Here is a 10,532-nt window from a genome sequence, read left to right as displayed (position 1 = left end):
ATCCCACACTGGAGTATTTAGGTGTATCTCTGGAACATTGCTGCCATCAGATACAGGAACACATCCCCAGACAGAGAGGGACCAGAGGTGGCAGCCAAAGGGCTTAGGTGGTGACAGCTGTTAGCAGTCTCAGGGTGGGTCACCTTTTAGTCCCAGGTCAGTCACTGCCCAGGAGAAATACCAGTAGATGCTCCAGGCAGACTTCCGTCCCCCCCCCCGCCCCACCCCGGTGTCTGAGGCAGGGCACTTTTGATACATACATTCAGGTAAGTCCTAAGTCAGGTGGTCTATAATTATTTACCAAAAGTGAAACATCACCACTAAGGTTCTTATAATTTATTAGGCAGGAATACCCCGTTTCTTTTGGGATTTGAACAATTAAATCCAACCAAGAGAGAGTAGTTCTTGCTTTTACATATATGTTTGTCTCTTCCTAATACTATTCAGTCATGCAGTTCAATATCACACAAGAATGTATGTATATATATTTTCAAATAACTCTTCTGATTTAAATTATTATAAAATATACATATGTACACATTTTACTATAAAGGTACTAATGTTGCTCATCATCAACTTCTAGGCTGTCCATCTGGAGTCAGCTCGTACCTGTAAGACAGTTGGGTTTGGACTTACGTTAGTATTGAGAGTATGTTGTGGCCGCATCAGGACAGTCTAGCCTGCCTGGGCCGGTATGGCACCAGCAGAACCCATCTCCCTGTAAGTTGGCCAGCCAGGGTTATGGCTGGAGCTTCCAGAGACCTTTAGGTAAGTAAGATCTGCAGGTAGTAAAGTCTTAAGTTAAGGTGATAATCAGTCTCCCTCTTTAGTAACCAGAGGAGCTGAAATGTATTGAAAAGGAAAAACTTTGGAGAGTGTGGGCAACTGAGATAATGTCTTAACTAGCAGATGAACTTGAGAAAATGAAAGGACTCACCATCGTGAGAAGCCCATAATCAGATCTTCTTTCGATAAGTCAATCAGTACCTAAACAATCACAAATAATCAGTTCACGTCCCCAAAATTGCATTAAATGGAAACACTGGGATAAACGGAATTGATCGTAAAAAGGGCTTCCTCGGGTTTTGGAGTTTTGAGCAAGGGCTCTTTTGCTTTGGCTTTCCTTCTGGAACCTCTCCATAAGCACGCAGACACTGACCTCAGTTCAGTGTCCTGGGAAAAGGTGAACTGCTCTTTGGAGTTACACCTCAGGAATGTATTCATGAATGTTACAGAAAGCGAGAACAACTTGCCTTTACTCATTAACTGATTCATAATTTTAAGCAATAGTTGCCCCAACTGTAAAAGGGGGATAATATCACCTACTTCACAGAAGTGAGCTTTAAAAAGATGAGTGTAAGGTGCTTGTTAAAAATGCAGTGACAAAGTACTGTACAAATACCATTCTTTCGTCTGTCTTTGGCATCTCCCTGAGGATTATATTTCCTCTACTTCTATTTTAAGTGAAATCCCATCACCACAAAAGCACTGATGTAATGAGATCCAAGCTTCACCACACACAGTGCTGTCTGTATTTATCAAAACAGCATGTTCAAATACTTGTAGAATGATGAATTTGGATATTTTCAAGTTTGTTGAAATAGCATTTATCACATTAATTTATATACCTATATTCTTTAGTTTCAAGAATGTTAAAAACAACAGCAACACACACGAAACAAAAAGCTCCCATTAAGGCTATATCTTCCTTAAAGTCAGTTCTGCTAATAGCCAGATAATTCCATCGGAATTTCAACAAGGTGTGTTCCACCAGTGAACTCCAGCTAGAGTACCAGGAGGCACCGAGTACCAAGACTCCTTGTACTTACTTTTCCTAGCTCCTTCCTTCTGTGTGAGCCAAGTGGCCTACTGTTTTTCACTGCGACGTCTAGTGATCTCTTCTTGACTTCTTCCATGGGAACAAAAAATTCAAATCTTTAAGAGAAAAAAGTCAGGAAATCATATTTACATATTTTCATCATTTTTGTTGAAAATCTAAAGTATTGCATCCGTTTTCCTACTTTTACAACAGAAGATGTAGACAATTGAGAGGAACAACTAGAACAGTATTGGTTCATAGCAGATACTCAGTGTGTCGTATTATACATAATTGCTGTCCTGTGTTATTCACAAACCCTGCTGTTTGCCTCTCTGAGAAGTGGCTGGGGCCACTTTGCTTTGTGATTTGCTTTCTTTCTCTGACTCTGCCTTAGCTGCCACTCTTTCAGTTGCCCCTTCTCACTCTGTACAGTGTCTGCTCAGAGGACCACCTCGACCCCTTTCTAAGTTGTTTTACTCTGACCAGCTAAGGACTAGGATGCTGAATAGTTAGGTTTGCTGGAGTTGCATGGAAAATAGTGGCTTCTCCCCACTTAGGCCTGTGGGGTAAGGCAGAGGAATCTTAGTGTACAGGCTTTGTCATGTACTCATAAGAGGCCTCTGGTCTTCTTCTAGGGTGTTTTAATCTTTTTATTTATTGAGGTATAAGTGACATTAGTTTCAGGTGTACAACATAATGATTCAATACTTGTACATATTGAAAATGATCACAATAAGTCTAGTTAACATCCGTCACCATAGTTACTTTCTTCTTGTGCAAGATCCATTCTCCCAGCTACTTTCCAATATGCAATATAATATTAACTATAGTCACCATGCTGTACATTGTATCTCCGTGACTTATTATAACTAGAAATTTGTACCTTTTGACCCTCTTTACCCATTTTGCCCACCCTCACCCCCCCACCTCAAGCAAATGCCAGTCTGTTCTCTATACTCATGAGCTCAGTTTTTTTTTTTTTTTAGATTCCACGTATAAAATCATATAGTAAGTATCTTTTTCTGTCAGAATTATTTTGCTTAGCATAATTCCCTCAAGGTCCATCCATGGTGTTGCAAATGGTAGAATTACTTTCTCTCCCATGGATGAAAAATACACACACACACATTTTCTTTATCCATTCATCTGTCAATGGACATTTAGGTTGCTTCCATGTCCTAGCTATTGTAAATAATGCTGCAGTGAACATGAGGGTGCATATATCTTTTTGAATTACCGTGTTTCCCGAAAATAAGACCTAGCTGGACCATCAGTTCTAATGTGTCTTTTGGAGCAAAAATTAATATAAGACTCGGTCTTATATATTGTATTATATATTATATATTATGTTATAATTATAATTGTATGTTATATTAATTATATTATTACATTATATTATATAAGATTGAGTCTTATATTAATTTTTGCTCCAAAAGACGCATTAGAGCTGATGGTCCGGCTAGGTTTTATTTTTGGGGAAACACGGTGGTGTTTTCATTTTCTTTGGATAAATACCCAGAAGTAGAATTGCTGATCATATGGTAGTTCTATTTTTAAGTTTTTGAAGAACCTCCATACTGTTTTCCATAGTGGCTGCATCAATTTACTTTCCCACCAAGAGTGCACAAGGGTTCCCTTTTCTCCACATCCTCGCCAACGCTTGTTATTGCTTGTCTTTTTGGAACAGGTAGGAGGTGATATCTCATTGTAGTATTGATTTGCATTTTCCTGATGATTAGTGATGTTGAGCACTTTTTCATGTACCTGTTGGCCATCTGTATGATTTCTTTGGGAAAATGTCTATTCAGATATTCTGACCATTCTTAATTAGATTGTTTGTTTTTTTTCCTATTGAGTTGTATGAGTTCTTTATATATTTTGGATATTCAACCCTTATCAGATACATGATTTGCAAGTATCTTTTCCCATTCTGTAGGTTGCCTTTTTATTTTGTTTATGGTTTCCTTTGCTGTGCAGAAGCTACTTAATTTGTTGTAGTCCCACGTGTTTATTTTTGCTTTTGTTGCCTTTGCTTTTAGTATCAAATTCAAAAAATCATCAAGACCAATATCAAGGAGCTTTACCATCTATGTTTTGTTCTAGGAGTTTATAAGTGGTACTAAGAGGGAAGTGTATAGCATTACACACCAATCTCAAGAAACAAGAAAAATCTCAAACAATCTAACATTACACCTTAAAGAATTAGAAACAGAAGAACAAACTAAGCCCAAAGTCAGCAGAAGGAAATAATGAAAACTAGAGACAAAAATGTTAGGTTGGTGTAAAAATAATTGCAGTTTTTGCAATTATCTTTAACCTTTTAAACCACAATTATTTTTGCACCGACCTAATAAAAGAAATAGAGAAAAAGGAAAAAATAGAAAAAATGTCAATAGAAATAATACCAAAAAATCAATGAAACAAAGAGCTGCTGGTTCTCTGAACAGATAAATAAAATGGACAAACCGCTTGCTAGACTCAAGGGGAAAAGAGAAAAGACTCAAATCAGAAATGAAAGAAGTTACATCAGACACCACAGAAATACAATGGATTATACAAGAATACTATGAAAGGCTATGTGCCACCAAATTCAGTAACCTAGAAGATATAGACAAATTCTTACAAATATATACCCTTCCTAGACTGAACCATGAAGAATTGGAAAACCTAAATAGACCGATCACTAGTAAGGAAATTGAAACACTAACCAAAATCTCCAAAAAAAACAAAAGCCCAGGGTCAGATGGCTTCACTGGTAAATTCAACCAGAATTCAAAGAAGATTAAATACCTATCTTTATAAAACTTTTCCAAAAAATTGAAGGGGGAACACTTCCTAAGTAATTTTCCAAGGCTAACCTTACCCTGATACCAAAACCAGGCAATGACAACACACAAAAAAGAAAATTACAGGCCAATATCTCTGATGAACATAGATACAAACAACCTAAACAAAATAATAGCAATATATTACATTAAAAATACATTAAAAGGGATAATACATCACAGTAAAGTAGGGTTCATTCTAGGGATGCAATGATGGTTCAACATACACAAATCAATGTGATCTATCTACCACATTAACAAAATGAAGGATAAAAGTCATATCAATAGATGCAGAAAAAGCATTTGACAGTTTACACAACATCCATTTATGATAAAAGCACTCAATAAAATGGGTATATACAGAAAGTACTTCAACATAATAAAGCCCACATATGACAAACCCTCAGCTAATGTATTCCATGAAAAACAAAGCTTTTCCTCTAAGATCAGGAAAAGACAAGGATGCCACTCTCATCACTGTTGTTCAACATATGGCTGGAAGTTCTAGCAAGATCAGTTAGGCAAAAAGAAGAAATAAAAGGCATCAAAATTGGGAGTGAAGAAGTAAAACTGTCACTGTTTGCAGATGACATGATTCTATATATAGGAAACCCCAGACTTCACGAAAAAACTATTAGAAACAATAAAATATGGTAAAGTTGTAGAATACAAAATCAACATACAAAAATCTGTTGTACGAGTATTCCTGTATACTAACAATGATATATCAGAACGAGCAATGAAGAAAACAATCCCATTTACAATTGCAACAAAAAGAATAAAATACCTAGGAATAAACCTAACAAAAGAGGTGAAGGATCTTTACACTAAAAACTACAAGACATTGTTGAAAAAGAAATTGAAGACATAAAGAAATGGAAAGATATTCCATATTCATTGATTAGAAGAATTCACTTTGTTAAAGTGGCCATATTACCTAAAGCAATATATAGATTTAATACAATCCCTACCAAAATTCCAAAGGCATATCTCACAGAAATAGAACAATCCTCAAATTGGTATGGAACCACAAAAGACCTTGAATAGCCAAAGCAATCCTGAGGAAAAAAAACCAAGCCAGAGGTATCACCTCCTTGATTTCAAATTATACTACAAAGCTTCAGTAATCAAAACAGTATGGTAGTGGCAGAAAAACAGATACACAGACCAATCGAACAGAACTGAGAGCCCAGATATAAACCCACACATATATGGCCAACTATTATAATTTTTGACAAAGAAGCCAAAAACATACATTGGAGAAATAAAAGTCTCTTCAATAAATGGTGTTGGGAAAACGGGAAAGCCACATGCAAAAGAATGAAACTAGACTGCTACCTGACACAAGATACCAAAATTAACTCAAAATGGATTAAAGCCTTGAATGCAAGACCTGAAATAAAACATAGGCGAACACACAGGCACTAAACTTACGGACCTTGGTCTCAGAGGAATCTTTGGGAACTTGGTCCCAAAGGCAAGGGAAGTAAAACCTAAAATGACTCATTCTAAGATAAGCAGAAACCAAAATTATGAGGTATATCTTCCTAGGCTGGCTAGAAATAGCTTCTCTTAGCATCCTGAAGCAATAGGAAGCAATGATGAGATTTTGACTTCTGTACCTTGAGGTGAACTTGAAATCAAGAATATTGAGAAGACTTGCCACCACAGACCCACCAAAAACAAGCAATGTGATAAGGATCTGTCTACCAGTCTCGTCCCCAAGAACAGGGTGGACAAGCTAGGGGAGGTGTCTGTTTCACCTGACACCTATGCTTTGTTACAGGAGGGAAGACAGACCAAAGAGCTTGGAGCTTTGGAGGAAATTTTAGATCCTTAGGTTCAAGATATGTTTATTTTTAACTGCTGCTTTAAAACAGGTTTGAGATATATATATATAGATAGATAGATAGATAGATAGATAGATAGATAGATAGATAGATAGATAGATACAGATCTATATCTATATATCTATATCTATATCTATCATATGTATGGCCAGATTCAAATCATTTTACTGCCAAAGAGCCTTCACTTAAGGAGAAAGGGTATGGAACATTTCATAATCAGGAATACTAGCTACTATGGGCAAAGAAAGTGGGTAGCTATTTTGCTAAACTGCCCTGGCAGTGCTTTTCTCCCACTAAAGTATATAGAAGCTTCATGAAGGCCCAGACCATGTCCAGTTCAACCTTAGCCCTTCATATCATCTGGCAGGCTGCCAGGCTCACAACTGGTGCCTGGCAAGTATTTGAATGGATAAGGCGCTCTAGGCAGGCCAACGGGCCCACTCACTCACGTCTCATCAAACAGGGGTTCCAGGGTCTTCCGCTTCACTGAGGTTTTCTTACGACTTGCCCACCTCCTTTCCGGCAACAAGTAGACACGAACATAGGGATCCACTCCACTGCTGGTACAGGGTGTCAGGTTTCTGATTTAGTTTCAAAGACATGAAAGAAAAAAGGTCCTGGTTTTGAAACATTGAAAACACTCATGTGGAGAAAGCTGTACTAACCATTCAGCTTTGGATGGCCTTGAGGATAAAAAATGCTCAGTAATCTAGATGACCAAAAAAAAAAAGCACAAGTCTGTAGCATTTGGAGGAAAAAAACATCAGACACATGGTTTTAAAAACGTGTTTCTGTAAAATCTGGAATAGAGCCAAGTTACTTTCCATCTAAAGTTCAAGATCTTCACCCACCTGAGGAAACGTATTGCCTCCCATGACCCCAGACAGTTCTGCAGTGGTTACGTCTGAGTAAAGCCGTTGGCTCTGGAGCCCATCAGCTCCCCTGAGGCCCTTGTCACTCACAGCACGCGGCCTTCAAGCCCCGCGCCTTCCCATTGTATTACACTGGTGCTGCCCACTCCTGCCATCGCTCAGGGGCCCGTACTCTAATTTTTGGCCACCTGATACTCCCAAAGGACCTCTCCTGGCCCCAGCATCCCATTACCTGCAGCCGTTGATGAGCACACTGAGGCAGCGACGCAGACACACATAGCGCACTGTGAGCCGAATCTCGCCCAGCCTCCGCCACCTGAGACCCCTGCCTCTGCAAAGAAAGGGCTTGTCACATCTCGTGCCATTACAACTGCTGGCCTCTCCCCCGACCCCCAAGACAGAGCATGTCCTGCTTTTGGAACATTGAGCCCTGTGGATTAATAAGAAATTCCCAGTAAGTTTCCTTCCAGTTGGAAGCCAGTTCCATCCAGCATTCACGTAGAATTAATTCTCCTACTTCACAAGAGGAAGAGCACGAACCCTGGAGCGGGATCTGCCTTTAGGCCATGATTTCTTGTGGGACCTTGGGTGAGTTATTTAACCTTTAAGATGGTAAGTTCTATCTCATAGGGTTATTGTGAAGATCAAATTAAATCAAATAATGCGTTAAGCCCACGGTCAACACTTAAGCGGCAGTCATTGATTACATAATTGCATCTTCTAAGGTTTCTGCAGCTTCCCTCTGTAACTCTTTAGAATTCAAGGAATGTTTCTGCTGTAAGGACACTTGACAAAGTCCAGCGTCTGTTTTACAGTTGGTCTGTAGCTAGAGCCACAGCCGACTGTGCAGGACGGACATTCTCTTTCTACCCCTCTCAGGAAGCCATTTTGTGAAACACTAGAACTTGCACAGAAAAGTAAGTTCAAATCCACTTTTCCATCCAGGGAGTTATTTTTCATGTAGGTAGTTTAGAAAAGATTAAGCAGAGAGGTGCATACTCAGTGTCGAGGCTGACATCTGTCAGGTCAAAGCAGGAGGAGGCCAGGGAGTTGAGTGAGGAAAAGCTGGGAGCCAGCCTCGCGGGCGGCCATACAAATGGGGAAGCAGGGCATTTCATGGGTCTGGGTGACTTGATGGGCCCTGGAGAATGGGAGCCTGGGACAGTCAGGAAGTTGGTGTCCGAACTCTTCTTCTCCCCCGTGGGCCTACAGAACCCTTTGGCACTGTCCTTGCCTTTGGGCTCTGGGCCTGGCTCGTGGGGTGTGGGCTCGCAGGCAGCAGTGGTGGCACTGGTGGCTGTCGTGGTGCTCTTGGAGGCTTCCTTGGTATCAGAAGCAGAGTCTGGGGGGCATGGCCAATCTGCAGGGCCCTCTCCCTGGGGTGGGGCTTTGGGGCCCTGGTTGGTGTCCACCTTCTTAACGAACAGAGGGCCTTTCTTTAGGGCTTCAGGCCCTGTGTATGGGCTGCCCATCTCTCGTTCTTCCACACGTAGGAGCTGTAAGCAGATAACAGGGTTGTTTATGGGCTGGTCCCACCGCCTTCTCCTCCTCTGCTCTCACCTTAATCTCCGGTTTTCTTTTTCCTCGAAGGAACGGTTTCCTCAAAACTCTCTGTTCCTTCCTGACTGCCCAAGTCAATGGATTCCCCCCGCCCCCAGACTATATTTTCCTTAACCTCTCTCTGCCCCTGGCCCCCTCCCACCAGTGCCTCTCTACCCTTTCCCTTCTGCCTGCCTCACACTAGTGGGTCTTCATGAAGACTCAGCCCTGGTCCCTTCTCTCTACACTCGTACTGGCTGCTGGAGACCTGGCCACTCTCACAGCATGTGCTTCTCCTCTGTGCAGTGGACGCCCAGAACTACACCTCCAGTCTTGCCCTCACCTTAACCTCCACATGTGTCACCAGCTGCCTTCTGGATATGGTCATTTTCCAGCTGTCACCTTATTCATCGCTTGCCCTAAAATGTGTTTCCTACCCAGCCACACCCCTGTGCTCCCAGCGCCAAAGTTTCAAACCTCAGCCATTGTGTTTCTCCCCTTTTCCCTCAGCTATTAATCATCAGGACCCTTCCTAGGGTTTTCCATTTCCATTTTGGTGGTCAAAATATTCTGAAAAACGTCTTGTTAGGAATGCCAAATAAAATGAACAAACATCCTTTTAAAAGTGTGGCCAAATTCACAAGAAAGTAAGGAAAATCCCTAAGGTTAAAAAAAGAAAAATAAAAATAAAGGTTAAGCTCTCCTTTATAAGTTATTCATTTCTAAATGACCCTACATTTATTAAACTTGGAATCCAAGGGTTTAGGTGAAGAGGCCTTGGTCAGTGTGAGGCTAGGAGTTGAAGTAAGACCATGAAGGTGGGATCTCTTTAGTGAAAAGTAGTCCAGGATAAACATTCCAGCAAAAGACTGATGATAAGAAGTGTGTCTGTCTTAACCTGTACTCTGGTTGGGGGGAAATAAAGTCTTTACTGAGAATATGGTACCTTACAGGCCTGTCTCATATGAATTTATACTACCTGAGGGGTCTTGAAACCCAAAGTTAAAAATTAACATAAAAATGAACCCAGGTTTGCAGTGCCCCTGAGGTGCAGCAACTGCAGAGCCTCCTTGGAAGTGAACAACCTCAATCCAGGTCACAAAGGAACACTGTACATATGTATGCAACACAAGTTACCAAACACCGAAATGAGTCACCATGAAAGAGCATCAACAGACAACAACAAACATCAAAATTCAATTCCCAAGGTTCAAATAATAGAATTAACAGACATACATTATAAGTATTTTCAAATGATTAAAGATGAAATAGAACCATGAGAAGACAATAAATTACAATGAAAAAAGAAAGTGGATCTGGAAAAGATAAAATTAGAAATAAAAAATAGCTTTTGAAATAAAAACCGTGAAGAGGTTAAACAGCAGATTAGGGACAGCCAAAGAAAAAGTTAGTGGTCTGGAAGACAGAGCTGAGGACATTAGAGGGTAGCACCGAGAGATAAAGAGATGGACAATGTGAAGATGAGGTCAGGTCAGGAGGAGATGATGAGAAGGTCCAGCATAAAAGGAAGGAAGGATTAGAAGAATGGGAGGGGTGACGTTTGAAGAGATAATGGCTGACAGTATTCTAAAGTTGATGAAAAACATGCATCCATCTCCTGGCTCCT

General features: G+C 40.3%; 1 protein-coding gene across 1 annotated transcript in view; it reads right to left on the bottom strand.

Annotated features, from left to right (window-relative positions):
* Positions 1-321: 321 nt before the first annotated feature.
* Positions 322-10,532, bottom strand: part of ESYT3 (extended synaptotagmin 3) — a 48,097-nt gene continuing 37,886 nt past the window's right edge. Inside the window, exons 18-23 of the mRNA XM_019747665.3 lie at positions 8,366-8,862; positions 7,599-7,697; positions 6,944-7,075; positions 1,830-1,935; positions 938-987; positions 322-609 (exon numbers count right to left, since the gene is read on the bottom strand). Coding sequence (XP_019603224.3) covers positions 573-609; positions 938-987; positions 1,830-1,935; positions 6,944-7,075; positions 7,599-7,697; positions 8,366-8,862 — 921 coding nt within the window. The 3' untranslated portion in view covers positions 322-572. The remainder of the gene's footprint in view (positions 610-937; positions 988-1,829; positions 1,936-6,943; positions 7,076-7,598; positions 7,698-8,365; positions 8,863-10,532) is intronic.

Source organism: Rhinolophus sinicus, chromosome 5 (genome assembly GCF_057876585.1).
Source record: "Rhinolophus sinicus isolate RSI-liver-muscle chromosome 5, RSI-T2T, whole genome shotgun sequence".
Taxonomy (NCBI): domain Eukaryota; kingdom Metazoa; phylum Chordata; class Mammalia; order Chiroptera; family Rhinolophidae; genus Rhinolophus; species Rhinolophus sinicus.
The sequence above is the reverse complement of the archived record's forward strand: the minus strand, read 5'-3'. Positions and strand labels throughout refer to the sequence as shown.